At 40.7% G+C, this 21,803-nt stretch overlaps 1 protein-coding gene across 1 annotated transcript in view; it reads right to left on the bottom strand.

Moving 5' to 3' along the window:
* The window catches only part of HABP2 (hyaluronan binding protein 2), a 35,887-nt gene extending 15,082 nt beyond the window's left edge, over positions 1-20,805 (bottom strand). Inside the window, exons 1-2 of the mRNA XM_030570069.1 lie at positions 20,737-20,805; positions 7,676-7,715 (exon numbers count right to left, since the gene is read on the bottom strand). Coding sequence (XP_030425929.1) covers positions 7,676-7,715; positions 20,737-20,805 — 109 coding nt within the window. The remainder of the gene's footprint in view (positions 1-7,675; positions 7,716-20,736) is intronic.
* Positions 20,806-21,803: the final 998 nt, after the last annotated feature.

Below are 21,803 nucleotides of genomic sequence, written 5' to 3'. Positions count from 1 at the left end.
TCAGCCTTCAAGCTGACATTGTGCAGGAGGGAAGATATTGCAGGAGTTAGATTCTTCCCTGCCCTTCCCCCACCCCCACCAACACCCTTTAATTATTAAATATCTTTCAGGAAAGATGGCTTTGTTTCAATAGGAATCTTTAAGTAACTGCTGAGAAGATCTGAGTAGCCAGATCCTAGCACATACTTTATATAAAAGAAATGTATAAAAGGTCTATGCAGGGTTAATAAATGAGTAATAGATGCAATATCTTTCTGTCATCTCTTGTCTTATACATCTTGGACTGCAACAAACTGGGTCTGGGACCATCTTTTTGTTCTGTGTCTGTACAGCACCTTGCACAATGGAGGCCTGTGTCATACCCAGGGTATAATCCACACTAATCAGTAGCTGAGTCACCCCTGCCCTGAAACCTTGAGCGCCTTACAATGCCTTGGCAAAAGATGTTCCCACTGGGGCTGCTCACAAGTAACCTTCCAGCATGCAAGCCATAGCCTGAGTGCCTGCGTGCAACTGTAGCCTGCCAGCCACACTTGGGTTATAGTCAGCTCTCACCAGCTGTGGCTATATTGCAGGGTGACCCCAACACACTCCCAGTCCTATATTTCCCCCCAGAAATGTATGTCCTGTACTGCCTAGCCCTCTACTGGACAATACAAACGTATATAAAATCCATCATTTTATTAATAGAACTCATGCACACGCCTCTTGTTATCCCAAACAGTTTCCCAAATGCTTCCATTCAAACACTGGATTAGACAAAACAATAAAAAAATGTATTAATGGCAAAGAGATGGATTTTAAGTGAATACACACAATGAGGCATAAAAGTCAGAAATGGTTACAAGAAAAATAAAGACAAAACACAACTAATGCCTGACAAACTATGTTAAATTCAAAACAAAGTTTTTCTCACCACATGCTCTCAACAGTTTTGCTGGCCAAATTTCTTAGGTCAGGGCCCTTTCTTTTGAATAATGATTGCTTCCTTTGTTCCTTCTCATGCAGTGGACAGAAAGGGAGGGAGGTATAGGGGTGCCTGCCCCTTCTTTTGATAGTCCTGTCCCTCTTTTGAGAAGCCTTTCCAACAGGGAAGCAAGGTGACAAGCACTTGGTGTGGAAGGGAACTCCATGCCGTTTCTTTGTTAAAATTTCTTTTTGGCCCTGCCCCCTTTCCTGTCAAAGAATGGCCATTTAGCAAGTAATGGCCCACCAGGAGTGTTTACACCTGGCTCAGATGTCAGCTTGCCCTTTATCGCCAAAAAACTGAACTCCCTAGACTTCTCTGTAAAACGTAATCTTAGTCATGATCTCAGCTTACGTTTATCATAGACAGTAAAGGGGCAGGGATGCAGACTGGAATAAGTAAATAACATGTTAGATCTTCTGACCAGAGATTCTCAACTTTTTTTTTCCTGAGGCCCTCCCAACATGCTATCAAAACTCCATGGCCCACCTCATGGCCCACCTGTGCCACAACATCAGTTTTTCTGCATACAAAAGCCAGGGTTGGCATTAGCACATAACTAGCAGGGCACTTGCCCAGGGAGCCCCACAAAGCTAAATTACTCAGGCTTCAGCTTCAGTCCCAGGTGGCGGGGCTTTAGCTTTCTGCTCTGGCCTTCAGTGAGTCTAATACCGGCCTTGCTTGGCGGACTTCCTGAAATCTGCTCGCTGCCCCCTGGGGGGCTTCAGACCGCTAATTGAGAGCTGTTTGAATGAATGAATTGAAATTAGCAGGGCCTGATGCTATCCACCTAAGATACTGGAGATTATTAGCTGAAGAAATCTCAGAGCCACTGGCAATATCTGCAAACTCATGGATGACAGGAGAGGTCCCAGTAGACTGGAGAAGGTCTAACATAGTGCTCATCTTTTAATACAGGGGGAAAGGAGGAGCCAGGGAACTATAGACCACTCAGCCTGACTTCAATACCTGGGAAGCTATTAGAGCAATGTATAAAAACATTCAATTTGTGACTACATGGAGGATGAAGGAGTGATCACTAGCAGCTACCATGGATTTTCCAGGAGCAAATCATGCCAAGCCAGCTTAATTTCCTTCTTTGACAGGGTAACTGGTTTGGTGGATGGGGAAATGAGGTGGGCATAATATACCTGGATTTCAGCAAGGCTTTTGACACAGTGCCCCCTGACATTCTGATAAGTAAACTGGAGAAATGCAGGCTTGGTGGAACTACCATTAGGTGGATACATAAGTGGTTAAACAACTGCAAACAAAGAGTAACTATGACTGGAATGATGTGGGATTAGCGGGAGGTCTCAAGTGGGGTTCCACAGGGGTCTGTTCTCAGTCCACTGTTGTTTAACATCTTTCTGAATGACTCGGGTGCAGAAATAGAGAGCATACTGATCAAATTTGCAGATGACACAAAGCTGGGAGGTGGGGGTTTTGCCAATGTTTTGGAAGCTAGGGATCTTGAGAAATTGGAGAACTGGGCTATAGACAACAAAACACTACAAAGATAAATGTAAGGTGCTACAGTTAGCGAAGAAAAACCAAATGCACAAATGCAGAATGGGGGATAACTGGGTTGGCAGCAGCATGCTGAAAAGGAGCTGAGAGTTTTGGTGGCTTACAGCATCAACAGGAGTCAGCAATGTGATGCAGTTGCAAAAAAAGCAAATGCAAGTTTAGGTTGCATTAACACAGGCATAGCATGCAAGTCATGAGAGCTGACAGTACTGCTCTACTTGGCACTGGTTAGGCCTTAGCTGGATTACCGTCTCCAATTTTGATCACCAGAGTATAGAAAGGATGTGGACACCAATGTATAGAAAGGCGAGCAACAAATATATCAAAAGGATGGAATGCAAGCCATATGGGCAAAGGCTGAAGGAACTGGGTATGTTTAGTTTGGAAAAGAAGAGATTAAGGTGGGGATATGATAGTGGTCTTCAGGTACTTGAAAGGCTGTCATAAAAAGATGGAGAAAAGTTGTCTCTTGCCACAGAGGGCAGGACAAGAGGCAACGGGTTCAAACGACAGCATAGCAGATTTAGATTCAATCTCAGGAAAAACTTCCTAACAGTAAGAACAGTAGGACAATGGAACAGATACCTCGGGAGGTTGTGGAATCTCCTTCACTGGACATTTTCAAAGGGAGGCTGGATAGCATCTATCTTGGATGGTTTAGACACACAAATCCTGCATCTTGGCAGTGAGTTAGACTAGACAACCCTTGCGGTCCCTTCTAACCCTATGATTCTACAGCTTCATATATAATGCTGCTACCTGCATTTTGCCATGATATTATTGATCACCAAATTGTGAGTTTTTAAATACTATCTCACAAAAAATACTCTGTACAACAATTATTACAATAGTGTGTGGGGTGTGGACACGGATACATTCTGTCGCAGGGCCTGGTCCATGACAAGGGCTCCTAGGCCCTACCACGATACAAAGAACATTACAATATAATAATAATAATAATAATGTATAACATTGTGATGGAGAGGGTTAGAAGCAACTATTGACCTGTTCCATAGTACAAATCAATAACCTGAATGTGGAATGTCATCTATTACGCTTTTCAAATGGACCTTAACAGGTGGCAATATTGTCATCTATGTTATTTAACCTTTTATAAACATTATGGCCACTCATTAACAACTGACTAACCACTTGCTAATCACGTATTAACCCATTATAAGCTATTTATAGATGTGCCCTGAATATAAAGCATGGTCCCTATATTCAGCCATGCCAGGGGACAGAGAGTTTAAGAGTTGGTGTTGGCCAGTAGACGGGTTCTGGGCACCTCCCAGACGTTACAGAAGGAATCCTCCCAGTCAGATAGGACTGTATCATTCCCATTTGACACATGAGGAGCAGTGATATTAAGGCCTCAATTTTCAGAAAGGCTCAGCACACTACAGCTATGTCCAGATTTTCAAAAGTGCTCTGGATGCAGCAGCCTTTATTAGGAACAACAAAGAATCCTCCCCATGCTGAGATCAATGGGAGCTGCGGGGCGCTAGACTCTTGAATATCTGACCCTGTCCATGGGTGCACAGAACTTTGGAATAGTTGGCCGTGTACTTGTGAAAACCTGCTTCTAAGCAACTTGCCCAACATTGCCAAAGAAGACTGGCAGTAGAACCCAGATCACCTAGGTCCCACTCCAGTGCCTTAACTACAAGTTCATTAAATTGAAATAACTGCTACAGATTCCCTAGGGCTTCATCTTATCTTTCATTTACCCAATACTCTGCCAGCTACATGTGACAAAAATTCCCCCCCCCTGGATACATGACATTCCTGCATCAAACTAAGACTTGTTTTCCTCTTTATCATTGCCTCAGCATTAAATAACTATTTGGCTTCCACATCTCTTATTTAAGAAGTGTTCCCGTTCCATTTTTTAATTATTCATAACAAGCCATAGGTTTAGTAAAGCAAAAGCAACAGTTTTTTTTTTATCTGAGCATATAATTAACGCACAAAGTCTGATACATTGGCTGATTTAAACATATTATTGAATCAGAGGGCTCGTTCTTTGTAAGTGCCGGGAAACCTAAACACGCTTAAAAAAGCAGTGATCTGACATTTGTCACTGAAATGTGACGATTACATGAAATTAAATTAGACATCCTGCATGCAAATTTTCAAAGAATAACTTTCCTCTGTGTAGTACAAACACACCCACCCCACCATAATTGATAGGCAGAGATTGACTTTTAAAGCTTCAAATCATCTTTGAGGTTCGGATGATCTTTTAAACTGCTCAAGCTTTCATCTCCAGGTTTTTTTATTGCTGAGACCAGTCAATCAATCAGTGGATTTCTGATCAATATCCTCTTATTCATTAGCTTAATGGGCTCTGTTATTGAGAGAATAGCTGTCCCAACATGGGCAGTCATGCTGTTTTGATCAGTGGATTGAGCTGTGACTAATGTTCCAAGTGAAAATGAGATGTCACTTGAGTGACATGGATTCCAGATGACAAACTCCCTCATAGATTTCTACCACAGCTTCACCAACAACCACCCATCCATTAAACTCTCTCTGGAATACTTCCTCACCAGCATCAACTTCCAAAATCAGCGTCAGCAATGGAACTCTACTGACAACTATATACAAGAAACCCACAGGTCACCACACCTACCTTCCTAGATCCAGTAACCAAGAAATCTGTTACCTACAGCCAGGCGATCAGATACCACAGAACAGGCTCTGAGGAGAAAGTCCGGATTATACAATTTATTTATTTATTTATTTGACGAAGTGGGTATTCACCCATGAAAGCTCATGCTCCAATACGTCTGTTAGTCTATTAGGTGACACAATTCTTTGTTGCTTTTTTACAGATCCAGACTAACATGGCTATCCCTCTGATACTATACAGTTTAACACACTCAAAACTGACTCCACCAAACAAGGACACTCCACCACAGAGAATTTGATCACATCATGGAACAGGCCACCCAAATACCCCAAGAGAACCCTCTTCAGTACAGAAATAACACCTACCACCCCACACTGGAACCCATATGGGGTATCATCACACAACTACAACCCCTACTCAATGGGGACCCCATCCTGAAAGAAATCTTTCCTGAACTCCCTCTTCTGGCCTTCAAACAACCTCCCAGCTTCACCAAACTCGTCATCAGAAGCAAGCTCCCCACAGACCAGGACCCACCAACGCAAAGCAGCACCAGACCCGGCCAGAACAAAAGATGCAAAACCCGCAGACATATCTCCACCGCTACAATGATCTACACCCTCCCCGAACACATCTTTCAAGATCCCTGGGTCCTACATGTGCCTATCACAACACGTGTAAAACTCTAAAGCTTGTCTCTCTCAGCCGCAGAAGTAGGTCCAGTAAAATATATTACCTCACCCAACTTGTCTCTCTAATGAATTGCACGGAAACTTTGCTGGGATGTAGACACTGAGATGAGTGTCAGGCAAAGCAAAAGCTTATCGCAAATAAGAACCAAGATAGCCATATGCTTATCCAAACTTTATTCAAGTTCTCAGAAACTCTTGGGACTGCTTAACTGAGCTATTGATCCAGCTGGGATAGGCTTTCTTGCAAGGTTTCTGGCATTTTCTGTTTCCAGTTCTTCTGAAAATAACATGAAAAAAGCTACTCTCCTGGAGGGAAATCCTGGCCCCATTTTAGTCAATGGCAAAATTCCAAATGGAGCCCAGACTTCACCCAGGACATTCTGCTCTGGGATGATATTAGAGTCATATAGAGTTTTAGGCCAGAAGGAACCACTAGATCATCTAGTCTGACCCCCTGTATATTGCAGGCTACCAACATGACCCAGCCCCAGCACTCTAAATCCAACAACCAAAATGAGCAACCAAAGCATTACAGCTCACAGGGAATGCATAGGAGGGACTGAGGTACACCAGTGTTTGAGGCCCCTGCAGTGTTTGGGAAATAATTAAGTGAGATATACTCAAGTGATCCACAGCTACATGCTGCAGAAGAAAAACCGTGCCCCACCAGGCCGCTGCCAATCTGCATGAGGGAAAAACTCCTTTGTGACCCTACATATGATGATCAGTTAGACCCTGAGCATGTGAGCAAGAACCAGTCAACCAAGCACCTGAGAGAGAGAATGCCTCATGCCACCTAAGAGATTTGTCCCACCCTGCCTAGCATCCCATCTCCAACCATGGCCATCGCTGATGCTTCAGAGGGAAGACAAAAAAAACTCCTCCCACTATATGATGGTGATGGTGGAGGTCTCTCTCCTCCTCTGCTGCTTCCAACTGACGAGCCCCCAGCTTGTAGCAGAAATTCTTATTATTAGACTAAGTGCATGACCTTGAAATTTGTACTATTGAATTTCATCCCATTTCTATCATTCCAGGCTTCAAGTTCATCTAACTCTCCCCGTATAATATTCCAATCCTCCTCTGTATTGACCATGCCTCCTAACTTGTCATTACTAGCAAATTTCATTAGCTTCTTTCCATGTCAAGGTCATTAACAGAAATATTGAATAAGGTTGGTCCTAAGACTGATTCTTGAGTATGTTAAATTTTTTGCAATAACTTTAAAATATTTTTCTGACCCCCATGCAACTGAATTATTTGGTAGTCCACATAATATTGCCATATAAGTAGCTCTCAGGCTGTACACCCTAATTTTCTCAAGCAGTGATGCCATTAAACTAAAGTGATGGTTATTATTTGTGAGAACATTATGATGAGTGACTTTTTGTTTTATAAATTAAAATGTTAAGCTTGTATCAAACTTTTTAGGGCAGGACCCTGTTAGCATGAATAAAGCATAGATTCATGGAAGTTAGAGAGTTTGATCATATAGGCTACAATCTGTTTTACACTTTACACAATCCCAATGAACTGGATGGTACAGTGCGTAATCAGGGCACGATTTGACTCTGAGACCTATGCAATTATATGGCCAAATGCTCAGAGACGCCAAATTATAACCTCAAATACTCGCATAAAATGACAAATAAATTTGTGTTCTGAGAACTCTAGCAACAGAAATCACTCTTGCATTCTGTGCAGCTGAAATAATACAGACCCACTTGAGTAGCCCCACTGCAGTAGGTAGGACCTGAATTCAGATAAGTGCTAAGTATCTTGCTGAATCAGGTACACAATCACAATATAATATACTGGGACCATTGTATGAAAGAAATCAGAACCACTTACCTGTCTGCAAGTCAACTAGTGAAGAGAAGAGACTGGAAAGCTGCATAGAAGACAAAAAATGGTGGACTGGTAAGTTTTTGATCCAAAACACAATAGGAGTCTAGTTTGAATGTATTTGCAGTTTCAGTTTCCCAAGAATTCTAATGAATGAAGCTGCTGCATTTTCAAAAGCACTCAGGACCCATTAGATCCTATGTTCTCAAAAACACTTTTGAAAACTCACACACTTTATTGAAGTGCCTAAATAGGAATTGAGCTGTGAAAGTCAATTATGGATCTTGAGTAGAGCTTGGAGTGAATACAAGATTTTTTGGTTTGCTGGTAATTCCTTAAAATAATTAAATGTACAAAAAAAATCACTATACATATACACACAGTTGTTTTGGTCAAACCAAAAATGAAATTTTTGAAATTTTCAACTCATCCAAAACTCAGGAAAAAATTTATTTGGGGTGAAATAAAACATTTCATTTCTATTTTGAGCCCTTTTAACTGGTTAGTTTTTTAAACAAATAATATTAAAGGGAAATTTCAAAACAAATTGTGCTGAATTTTTTAGTTTTGGTTTCAACCAAAACAATTTGCCAAATTCAACACAAATTTGGGAAATGTTTCAGTCAACCCAAATCTGTTTTTTTCAGGGGGAAAAAAGGCTTTTGGCCAAAAAGTTCCACCCACTCTTGTCCTGCATACTTCAGAAACTCTTGTCTGAATTATTCAACCTGCCTGTTCCCCTGTTAAGTGACTGCATTGTTTGTTTAAATAAACATTGCCACTTAGAATTATAGCTGGTCCTGATGTTTGCCTGGGTATTGATTCAGTAACCTCTGAAGTCAATGCAAAGATGCCTGTTGATCAATGGGGGAAGTTAAAGAAAGTTTGAATCAGCAGGACCTGAAAATCTGAGCTGGGAAGGCTCAAAACAATGATAGGCATTTGCATGGGATTTCCAGAAATTCCACATATTCAACCTCTCCTGCAGAGTTCTGTCCCTTTCTCATTGGATTCCAGCCAGGCAGCATCTGAACATGCAGCAAGGACAAATAATGGAGGAAGAAAGTTAAGCAAACTTTTGGACGTGTTTAAGTTTTAAGAGAAGGTTTGGCTGAAGAGGGTTTTATTGAATACAAACTGACATGAACATCCCTAGCAATGAAATACTAAATAGGCTTTAACCTGGCACCTCTTCTTGTGCTAAAACACACACAGTTACATTATAGACATGATTTTGTGGATGGGATGCGAGTCTACAGAATACTGAATAGTGCAGAGAAGATAGCTCTCCCTATTTCACAGTACAGGAGGGGTACAAATACGCCCAAAGCAACCTCATTTATGTATTCAAACTAGTATTCACAGATTGATTTGGAGAGTTCCAGTTTTGCTTTTTTGCATTATTTACATGGTTCATTATCTATGTTTGATAGACAATTAACTGGTTAAATAATTCAGAAAACAACATTCTGCGAATACAAACTTGAATATGTAAACTAGTTTGCTGTGGGTGTGTTTGTGTCGCTCTTGTGTGTGAAACAGGGAGAACAGAAGCTCCAGATCCACCCATTCCATTGACTACAACGGGAACCTTAACAGAGCAGAGTTCCCCATACAGCAGAGCCTCCATACAGCTGAAATTAATTGAACCATCCAAGTATCTAACCAAATCATTTGCAACTCGGAAGAAGCACATTCATACAATTTTTTTCAGATCAATGACTGGGGTGATGACAATTATAGGGTCATAAATGCAATATACTAGATATATATTAATCAGTGCAGGTATAGGATTCCCCAAGTCCCTTGCCAGAGCCCAGATACAGAGACAGTTGTACAAGCAAAATACATCTGACCTCACCCTTTGCAAGGTAAGACAATGTTCAAAATTGGGTATTGGGCTACATATTAGAGATGAGTCTAAATCAAAACCCTGAAATGGAACTTAATCCTGGTTGGCTAAATACACTTAACAAAAAGAAACAAGCAAAGAATGGTACAAAGCAAAGCTACATTACAGTCCCCTTCCCTCAAAGGTAACAATCCTTCCCATCCTTTAGAGCTGTCTCTCTGCACTTAACCCAAATTCCCCACCTTGTTGGTTTCCATCATTCACTGTATTATCTGTCCAGCTGGGACTGCAAATCACTTTTTGTGGGGCGCCTTGTCTGATTCAGCAAAGAATTGAAGCAGATGCCTAACGTTAAGCCTCGATCCTGGACTAAAGCCTCTAGGTGCTGCTGCAATGCTGTACAGACATTACGCCTGGTACTAAGGAATTCATTCCTGGAAAGCCATATGGATTTCTACAGGACTTTTCCATAAATGGGGGTATAGTCCATGTCTAAGGCTTTCTCTACACTAGAAAGGGTTTTGCCAGTATAAATATACTAGTGTAGCTATTCTGGCAAACCCTCCTAGTGAGCATCTAGTTTACTCTGGCAAAGGCGTTATTTTGCCAATATAGCTTATAGCAGTTCCGCCAGCTACATTAGCTGCATCTCTATATAACTCCATTTATGTGAGGGCTTTGCCACCAAGGCTATGTGGGTGAGGGTCGTGCTTTTCTCAGCATAGCTAGGTGGGTAAAACGTTTACGTACCAGACCAGACCAGCGCGTTCACCATTACTCTTCCCATCAGGAGCTTGTGTTACGTTTCGCCCTCCCTCAGTGCTACCTCTAATGACCCAGCCACCTTAGCACAACGAAGGAGAGAACGGGCCTCTTGGCTTTGAAATGCTTCCCCAACCCAAACCTTTTGAGTTTCATTCATTACATTTGAGAACTCACCAAACCGTACTGGCTTAAAGGACTTTTCTCTTGCTTAATGGCACAAAGCCACATTTTGCCTGTTTTGCTTTGTGTACAAACTTTCTGTAGCTCTCGTCTTTGGACGGCACAGAAAGTGAAACCCTCCTCAGCCCCTAAGGTCTAGCGCTTGCTCTTGTTTTAGCACCTTGAGTAGCTTGCAAAGTCAGCAGGGTAGCCAAGTTTCCAAGATTCACAGCAATGCACACTGAGTATCAAAGGCTAGGGCCGAGCCCTCTCTGTGTTTTACATGCTTGCACCTGGCATTGTTGCTATATTTCACGAGGCCACCAGAGGGGGCATTTGTTCTTCAGTGGAAGTATCATAAAAACAAGTCAGAAGCAGGATTCAAACAAAAGAAGTTGAAAAATAATAGATTCTGGGTTTTCTTTCACCAAGCATGATCATTTCTGCAGCTTGCCACGGATACTTTGTGTTCTCAAGAGAAAAAGAAATTGCTGAATGTGTGAATCCTGTTTGCATCAGGGCATTAGAGAGACAAAAGATGAAGCTAGAAGTCAGAGGCACCTCATTGTACATTTTAATTCTTCAGTCTTATAGCAAACAAAAGCCCTACAAAAATATTTAAGATAAAATGTATGTGGTTAATTTGCTGAGCCTTGGGTCACCAGTGCATTGGAAAAATGGCTGAAATGCAAAATGGCCAAACTTAGACTGGACTTTATAGCAATAAGTATAAGAATAAACAATTACCCAGTGCTTCATTTCTCCAAAGCACTGACAAACATTAGCTCATTAATTAGACCTAGAACACAAAAGAAAGACGCTGCCAATGTTTGCTACTTTATATTTTTTCATTTAGGTGTTTATCATCTGTGTTCTAACTTCATGGACAGCAAAAGGATTCAGCTAGTTAAAAGTAACAGACTGGACCTTGTAATGCCAGAACTGTGCACCTTGTGAACTGAAGCCCAAACTCTACAGCCCTTTTGCAGCCATTTAAGCCCACGGCAATTTTGCCTGAGAAAAGACTGCAGGATATGGCCTTAGTTGTAAGCAGGACTTGCCAATAAGCATCTGGCTGTTTGTTGCAAGTCCCTTTTCATGAAGCAAATTTACTCACTGATTTGCCAGTGTTCATCCTCACATGCTCAGAAATGGGTATCCTTCCTTTGGAGAACCATGGGAACTGAGAAACTAGGCGCTAGGACTGCTTGAAAGTGGCTATATTCTCAGGTGATGGCTGGAAAAGAGCCTTTGAACCTGAGTCAGATGCAAGAAACACAATGGTACAAATAAATAAGGAACAAATAAAATCCTAGCAATATGATAGCTTCGATTTTTGTTCCGATTTACAGAGTTGGTAACATTATGCAGAAAAGAGAAAAATATTCTGTTCTGTGTTAGGAAAGAAGCAGAACAATGTAATATTTCACAGTGATAATGAAATTATTTGTATTTCATCAGCAACCAGGGATGATGTTAAACAGCAACTATTGAAGTTAAACATTTTTAAAGTTGTAGGATGAGAACTTGCACCCAAGATTATTAATGGAACTGGAACTGAAGCAATAATGTTGATTTTTAAGAAACACTAGCAGAGGTCCAGAGGACTGGAAAATGCCAATGTTGTACAAATATTTAAAAAGAGTAAATAGGATGACCTGGGAAACAAGAGGCATCAATCTCAGGCAAAATCATGGAAAGGCTGATATGGGCTGCAATCAGTAAAGAATTTAAAATGGTCGTGTAATTAAAGCCAATCAACATGATTTTTTTGAAAACAGATCTTGTCAAACAAACATGATGCTGTTTTTTAATGAGATCACAAGTTTAGTTGATAAAGGTAACTGCATTGATGTAATATACTTAGACTACTGTAAGGCATTTGACTTTGTTCTGCATGACATTCTGATAAAAATTAGATCTATATAAAATGAATGCAGTCCGTAGTAAGTGGATTAAAAACTAGATCAATAATAGATCTCGAACAGCAATTGTAAACAGAGAATTGTGATCTAGTGGGAGTGTTTCTATAAGGGTCTCACAGGAATCTGTTCTCGGACCAATGCTGTTCATTATCTTAATTACTGTGGAAGAAAATATAAAATCATTGCTAGTAAAATTTTCAGGTAACATAAAAATTAGTGGAATGGTAACTAATGAAGGGGATAGGTCAGTTATACTGACCAACCCAGATTGCTTGGTAAGAAGTTGGGCTCGTTTGAACAGCACGCTTTTAACACAGCCAAATGCAAGGTCAGACATCTACAAATAAAAGAATGTAGATCCTACTCTGAAAAGGAGTTAGCAATCATGGCAGATAACCAGCTGAACATGAGCTTCCAGTGCAAAGCTGTAGCTAAGAAGGTGAACATGATCCTTGAATGTATAAGCAGGGGAATGTCAAGTAGTGTTAGGGAGGTACTATTACCTTTGCATATGGTATTAGTGAGACCATACTGGAAGATTGTGTCCAGTTTGGTGTCAACATTTCTGAAATGATGTTGACACATTTGAAAGGGTTCAGAATACAGCTACAAGAATGAGTTGAGGTCTAGAAAAATACCTTATATTGAGGGACTTAAGAAGCTCAATCTGATTAGGTGATCTAAGAGAAGTTTAAGAAGTGAGTTGATCATGGTCTACAAGTACCTACAATGGGAAGAGATTTATGATAGTAGACTACTCTTTTATTTAGCAGAAAAAGGCATAATAAGATCCAATGGTTGGATCTGAAACAAGACAAATTCGGACCAGAAAGAAGGTGCAAATTTTGAAGACTGAGGGCAATTGGAACACCTTACCTGGGGATGTGGCTGGATTACTATCACTTGCAGTCTTTAAATCAAAAGCGGATGTCTTAATAAAAGATATGTTATAGCTCAAACAAACTTTATTAGCTTGATGAAGAAATTTCTGGTAGAGGTTCTATGGCCTACATTATGGAGGAGGTCAGCCTAGATCATCATACTGGCCTCCTCTGGCCTTAAAATATATGAAGAAAATCAAAACATGAATTGAGCTAGTTAACTCATTGGAGTAAGTTGTGACATTTTCCTGTACCTTGCAGTGGACCAGTCTCAGCCACAGTAAGATAAATACTGACTTTTTAGTTTGTCCACCTGTATACAGTATAGCTGCAGACTGCTTTTTAAAACTCTTATGGTTCTTTTTTTGAGAAAAATGTCTACTTGACCATGATAATGGGTAAAATTTACAAAAAAACATTTAGGAGCCAAGTCTTGTGAATGGAAGTCAGTGGGTTAAGTCTCTTTTGGACATAGGACATGTAACCCTAAGTCACTTGAGTGCTTTTGAGACTATATTTCAGCCTCTCATCTCTAAAGCTCCCTGTGAGAATTGTGCCTATTTCTGCATGGCATGTCACATAGAGTCAGAATTTTCTCCTTGAACCCTGCCATAAAAATGAAAATAAATAAAATAAATCCACAGAAATACCTGGGTAACTCTCATAAAGAGACAGGCTGGGGAAAGAGCGAAACGTAGCAGGGCAGGGAACTTTCAAATAGCTGCCCTTTGCTATGCAGAACATCACAAAAGATGTTTGAAAGAAAGAGGCAGAAGATGGGAATGACCAGTGCAGCTGCTGGAAATGATCATGTAGGATATAGCCAGCTGGCTGCACTGCTTAATGCTTCAGAGGAAGCGGAATATCCCCTAAACTTCCCTGCTTACAGGCTCTGCCAAGGAAAATTCCTTCCTAACCATAAACCTGGAGACTGCACATTGCCGTTCCCATTACAATCACATAGATACAGAATTGAGACAGGTTGTAAAACACAGGAGACCACTTGAGCAATTTCTGTCCATCACTGACAGTAGGTCAGAAAGAGCTATAACCATAGCCACAACTGCCTGTCCATTGTGAATCTCTTGTCCACTCTGACAGCTTTCGAAGAGATCTTTTGTCTGGGCTTTTGACAGACCAGAAAGGAATCAGATGTTCTGACAGTCTAACAAGCATCTAAATTCTTGGGTACCACCATGTTGAATGGCAGCATTCCAGGAACTTTGCTGGAAAAGTCCCAAGCTCCCAGCGGCATTGCATCAATGTTATAAGTGGATTATAATGGAAGCAGGGTGTGTTCTCACATGAAGCACACAGAGAACATGCACACATTATCCTTAGAGTGGGAAATGGTCTACTTAAAAAGACTTCATCATGGTTAGTGGGTTCTAGGTTCCCCTTTCCCAATATGGCAACCCCTGCCTTTTCCAAGTTAGGAATACACATACTGTCTGCCCCTTGATCCCATTACAAGCCCTAGAGTCTTGAGGAGAAAGGACAACCAAACATATTCTAATCAGATATTTATGCTACAATCTTTTTTTATTTGCTTTAGGAGAGCGGATGACAAGAGCCGAATGTGTCTGGTTTCAGAATATCAGAAACTGAATTTATTTAATGTCTCTGTTTTTGGAACTGTTAAGTTGAAACCCTTTCCCATTTTAGCATCTGATACAGGAACCCCTTGGGGCCCAGAAGGGAGCCGAAAGCATGGCTATTGGAGATGCTGTTGTAACCACCTCTGCTGCCTACCCAAGGGCTCCTGTATTTCAAGACAATCTTTGCACCACAAGTTAATCTTGCACCAGAAGAAGCTTCCTGGGGAAGAGTGGGTGTTTTCAAACTGGCTAAGTTGTTGAGCGTGTGCATTTGTGCTTACATGGGAAACAGGCTCTGTTTCAGGAATCAGGAGCAAAAGAGGGGGCTGCAAAATCTGTTTCAATGGGGCCGCAAAAGCAGACTCTATCACCCTGACAGAAGTGCTGAGTATCATCAAACACTCAGCAGTCAGTGCTGAGAATGCAGGTTATGCTGTTAGACTTAAAGCTTATGCAAAGCCTTTAAGTCCCTTTAGTTATAAGGGATATCAACCCTCCCGCTTCAGGGCATAAGCTGATTGCCTTCGGGGGTCAGAAAGGAATATTTCCCTCTATGTTATAGCACTGCACCATTAGCTAGGGGCATTGTGAAAGCTTTTTGCTTTCCTGCAGCATCAGGCAAACGTAGGCCAGTGTAGCAGTGGCAGGATATTGGCCTTGGTGGACCAATGATCAATGCTGCTTTGACTACTCATAGTCCTCTGTTCAGGGAATTGTTTTATGATGCAATAGAGCATGCTGCCTATATGTGCATACCCCAGAACTATGGGGCGAATATGCATAGACCAGCATCAATGATTTATTTAATCAACGCATTCTGTTGACAAACTCAGCAGCCAGAATCATGAGCTGTTCCTGTCTACACTTCCATAGGCTTGACGCTGTGCTAATCAATGCACTGGGGGTCGATTTAGTGGGTCTAGTGAAGACCCGCTAAATCGACAGCAGAGCGCTCTCCAATCGACCCCAGTACTCCACCGGGAATGAATGGAGTAAAATAAGTTGACAGGAGAGTGTCTCCCATCAAACCAGCGCAGCGTAGACATCGCAGTAAGACGACCTAAGCAACATCAACTTCAACTACATTATTCACGTAACTGTAGTCTTGTAACTTAGGTCAACTTACTGAGGTAGTGTAGATATAGCCTGACTTTGGGACTACGAGCACTAAGTGATGAGGATCTAACACTCGAGCTGAAGAAATAGCTCCTTTAGCTGGTAGCTACAGGAGATTCATATCCCCTGTGGCCCAGCCATTCCAGTGGGATGCATGACACACTCTGAACAGTGGGTTTCGCCAAGCATTTAAAAAATCTTAATCTCTTTTAATAATTCATGCTTCACAAGCAAATATACTGTAGGTTAAGATAGTGGGCATGCTGCTGGGTTCAAAACATTCTCCATTATAACCCTGCCTTTTTTAGTTTTCTGACATTCTGAAATATCCACATCAATGGGCAGAGGTAAGGACTCGATTCTGCATCCATTACTCATGTGAGTCAGCCTTACTCCTGTGAGTAGTGCTGTTGAAGTCAGTGGGACTATTCCTATGAGGAAAAGTTTGAACATTTAGGCTTCAGTTCAGCAAAGCGCTTAGGCACATGCTTAACGTTAAGCACATACTTAAGTCCCATCAACACCTACCATGTGCGCAAATGCTTTGCTAAATCAGGGCCTTAATTTCCTATCTGATCTTTTCTAAATTCACCCATCATCATGAAATCGGGGCACAAACATAGCTCTCATATTTACTGACTTCTGAAGCCCCGACTCAGCAAAGTATTGAAACCCATGCTGAAATCGGCAAAGCACGTAAAACACAAGCTTCAGTACTTGGCTGAGAAAGGATACTTTGCTGAAGCAATGTCTTAACTCTAAAGGTGATTAGCTCTACAACTTCAGTGTTTCAATAACACAGTCTTTTGTTTTAATTTTGCGAAAGTAAGAAATCCTTAACGATATCAGACCTTAGTCTGAGAATGTCTCTGCTACTAAATATTTGGTAAGAAGTTGAGTGAGACAGTCATTAAAAAACAAAAAAACAAAGCCCAGGTTCTCAGAATAGTGATGTGATAACTAGTGAATTCCTACTGAAATTCTAAGCAAAATAAATTGAATAAAAACTGTAAAGGATCTCTAGTCACTGAAGCAAAACTTGCATATAGTTCAATTATGCTGTTTAAATACGGCCAAATTCTGCTCTCAATTTCACCAATGTTGTAATTCCACAACCCTTGATGGATTTACTCCAGATTTTCACATTTGTAGCTGGTTTCTTTTCCGATCATATTGCATTGCACTGACAGGAGAATTTCACCTTAGACCCTGATCCTGAAATCCTGGTGCTTTTCTGTTGAGTTCTGACTAGACAGAATTAATGCATGAAATGTTGTTTGGCTTCTGCGATATTATAACAATAACCCTTTAGTAATTATACTGCTACATATAAAAACTCCTATAACCCAAGTCCAATAAAACATAAAATGTAGAGGATGATGATGGCAAGGAAGGAAACATTAATTTAATTTTTCCACTGAGTTTGGCAGAGTGTAAAGTCTACTTTTTTTTTTGACAGACTGCTTTCAGTGCAACTTCTTTGGAGCAAATCATTAAGCCCAAAATGTCCTCTTGTAACATGTTTGTCATGTCATGGTCACGTCACAGCAACTGGGCTTTTTTTTTTTCCACTGGGATTCATGCCAAGTGCTAAGCCAAAAAACCTTGTTATATTAATTATGAATAAAAATATGTTTTATTAAAAACTAGCCTGCTGAATATTCTGTCTTGCTGCTTTTCAGTGACAGGAGAATTGCTTTTGCATTTTAGCAACATTAATGAAATTTTGGAGGGTGGGGGTAATATATATATACTCCATTTTCCTCTGCGATATTTACAGAAAAGTCAGATTAAAATCATCAAAGCTAATTAATTGATCTAACATTTAGGACTAGTCAGGAAAATCTGTACATGATTTAGTACAGGATCCAACCTTCAGCAATGGGTGTGAATTAAAGCATCATCATCATTCTGGACTTATTTTGATTTGATTGGGTTCTCACAAAATCTGTGAAACTGATGCTGAAGTACCCTAGTATGGATGCCACCAGTAAATTGTCAAATGCATCGCTGGATCAAGTGTGTGGTATCTGCTCTCGTCTGTGGATGGATAGCCCTAACAATATACTATTTAAATAAAACTCTGTTGTGTAGTGAAAATCACTGATCATGCATTCACCAGCCAGTTCAAAAAGATCCATAAGTAATTAAAAAGCCCTCTCTCTCTTTCTTCTAAAGGTCTGAATTTAAGCACATCAACATCTAGAATTTCAGTGTGAATTTCAGTAAACAGGAAATCTCATTAACTGGAATCTTCATTAAAGAATAAGTAAAAAATACCAACAACCCCTTTTGTAAGAAAATCTGTGTGCTGAAATGTTTGGAGGAACGGGAATGTTTTTGAAAGTGATTTTTAACTTCTCTTGGGTTACAAGCCACTCTTTTATTTTTCTTTAGTGATGGGATGAACAGATCTGGAAAAGTATCTCTCTCTAGCTCTCATAAGACTAGGGTTTGGAGTTCTCTAGTTGTGTTGAATGTTTTGCTGTTAACCTTTTCCCCCTACAGTCAGAGATGTGAATATTTTGGGGGGGTCTGTTGATGCGTCGGAGCTGCTGTTTGGCATTTCTGGTTATCTGGCAGACAGATCACATGCTTAGCAACACTTTCTCATGCCTTTACTCAGAGAATAGCACTTTACTCTGAGTAGCCCTACTAAATGAACACAAGCACTTATCTGGCTAAGCAAATTTCATCCTCTTTGAATAAGTCTGCAAAATTAACAAACCCGAGCACACGACTGACCCTTTTAGGTGAGTATCTAATCCTTTCTGCCTCAATGGTCATTTGAAAAAACACATGGACCTAACTGCAATACAGTACTACAGAGAGATGAATTCCTTCAGGGGCCCTATTTCACTCCATTAAACATGAAGACTGAGACCCCTTATTTTTATCACAGCAACTGCAATTCTGGTTCAGATTCTGACTCTTTAAGGGCCTAATACCCTCTCACTGTTGTTAGGGGGAATATTGCCATTGACTTTAATAGCAGTAAGCAAAAGTTCCAACATCTTATATGGATGGCAGGTTGTTCCACAACCAGTGGCAGGTTGTTCCACAGGTTAACAAGATGTAATGTATTGCCTTTTACTGGCTATAAACATATTGTTTCCCTTTCTTGCCTTGTGGGACTGTGGAAAAAGAAACACCCTACTGGCTTTGTCGGTACTTGTCTCCTAACACAAATTGGCCAAATAGTACCTTTTAATTTAGCCTCTTTTGGAAGCCATCTCCACTTAGCAAAGACTGGGATGTGTTAGTATTTGTATGGAAACATTAGCAGAGCTGTAAGCTTCACTCTGTCCAGAGCCACTGTACTAACTTCACACTTAATAACACTCCAATGTTCACCAGAATTAGGCTAAACAAACTCCAACATTTTGTTTCACACGCATGCACCCCATCCAGGCAAGCCATCTCTTTAACGTTTAATATCTCCTCCAACAATTTTAGAAATCTCATTTGAACCATGAAGCTTTCTAGCTCTAAGAGCCACATGCCACATTCTGCGTGTGTTTTGGTTTTGAGACGCTCAGGTCTTCTGAGCAAGATACAATTAAATGTCTGGCACTGTTCACATATTGCACAGCTCCACGTATACCTTGACACTATATGGATAATAAATTAGATAACATTTTTACCTCAAGGTCCCAGAGACACAGACAAGGTTTTCATCTCGAGGCCAAAAGACCAAAAACATCAAGACACTTGATCACGGCCTTGGATAGGCTAAGAGACTACTCACACTTGATCTGAGTTCCAATACAGGAGGTGTCAAAACTAGATCATTTGGGTCCAGTTGTCAAGGATAATTGGGAATTAGATTTAGTTTAAAAAGCTGACTCTGAAAGTGTGTTGACTGGGAGACTTATTAATACATATGTTTTCTCCTAGCTATAGTGAAATCAGTTCTATGTATTAGGGACAGAAGAACATTCTTCAGGAGCTAGTATACCCCCTTCTACGCATCTATGTTAATACCATCATTTATTATTTTCATAGCAGTAGTGCCTAGCAGCCTCAGTCATGGACCTCTTGGTGCTAGGTGCTGTGCTAACAGAGAACAAAGACAGTCCCCACGTCAAAGATTTGACAATTTAAGTATAAGACAACAGTCAACAGATGGATCCAGACAGGCAGGGGAGTACAAGGAAACAATGAGAACAATATTAGTCAGTATAATAGGTAGTGGTTTCGGCACACCAGCTGCCTGACCATTGTCAAATAAATACTGTGTGGTTTACAGATGTAAGTGCAGATCCTTAATAGAGCTCTACTGATTTATACTAACGGAGGATCTGGCTCACAGTACTTATTTTTTCACTAGGCTCTGTGTTCCCCATCTGCATTTTTATACTCTCCCTCAGCTTGTTTTACTCTGCTCTTATCTTTCAACCTATTTTCACATTGGATTTTCCTTCTCTGTCTCATTTGGGGGTCCTCTCCCCCAATAGGCTCTCTGAGGTTGAATGCCTATTCTATAATGCTCAGGTTTCCACCTTATAGGCTCACAACATTCCAGTGGATCTGAATCTAGGCTAAATCAGTACTTCCAGTCTCTGAGACAGTACTTAATCAGTGCCAGGGCTACACACTGGCACCTCTGGGTTTGCTGCATCAGTTATGAATGTAAAAAATTGCCTCAGCCCCGGCACCTCTTTCATTACAAATTAAACACTGCTCTGAGTTAGGGCTTAGTTTTGTAATTGCTAGGTAAAGGTTCTGCAAAGAATTGCACAAGCGGTAACTATCTTGAAAGGATACTTACACAGAAAGGTGCATTCCCCAGCAACAGGATCAGAGGAAGAACCCAAAAGGACACAGAGCCATTAACCATCCTCACAAACTAAATTTTCCTACAAATAATCTTGCATTTGTTGACTGTTTTTTTCTGTAAAGTCAAACTGCAATGGCTAGAGAACAAGTTCATGCAATGCAAATGATTAACTACCCCTCAAATATTGTTTAATGTTAAATGTTTGGCCAACAGACTATCCTGATCAAATATGTGCTACCGGCGAATCCATTCTAGTACATTCTTGTCTTGATCGTTGGGGAACATGTCAAAATGACAAAGTTTAATAACCTAGTGCATAATAAATAGAAGTAGTATGTATGTATTATTATCAACATTATTGTCAACTCTAGACATTCAAAGATATGAATCAGAGACAATCCCACAGCAAAAAAGCCATGAGATTTGGCTTAAAAATCATGAGATTTAAAAAAATAATAATAAATGTTGGGTTCTTTTTTATTGGCTTCTGAGTTTTGACTCTTTAGGGGCTATGTTTTCAAGCTTTCCCCCACAACCAGGAGAGCTAGGAATTTACTTCTTTTTAAAATGAAAGCAGAGAATCTCATGTAATAACATGACTCCAGGTGCAGGAGCTTTAAGAAAAATACCAAATGCTATGAGATTCATAAAAACAGCAGAAAAGTTGGCAACTGTTGGCAACTCCTAGAAGACCCTACCAAGATTAGGGGTTCCAGTGTGCAAGGCATTGTAAAGACACATAAGACCCTAGCCCCAAATGCTTGGAGTCTAAGGGTATAACTATACTACCCACCGGATAGCAGGCAGCGACTGATCCAGTGGGGGTTGGTTTGTCATGTCTAGTCTAGATGTGATAAATCAACCCCCGAGTGCTCTCCTATTGACTCCTGTACTCCACCGCCACGAGGCGCGCAGGCAGAGTCGACGGGGGAGTGGCAGCAGTCGACTCACCGCAGTGAAGACACCATGATGAGTAGATATAAATACATCGACTTCAGCTACATTATTCATGTAGCTGAAGTTGTGTAACTTAGATCGATCCCCTTCCTCCCTCCTCC

Source organism: Gopherus evgoodei, chromosome 7, assembly GCF_007399415.2.
Source record: "Gopherus evgoodei ecotype Sinaloan lineage chromosome 7, rGopEvg1_v1.p, whole genome shotgun sequence".
Classification (NCBI taxonomy): domain Eukaryota; kingdom Metazoa; phylum Chordata; order Testudines; family Testudinidae; genus Gopherus; species Gopherus evgoodei.
The sequence above is the reverse complement of the archived record's forward strand: the minus strand, read 5'-3'. Positions and strand labels throughout refer to the sequence as shown.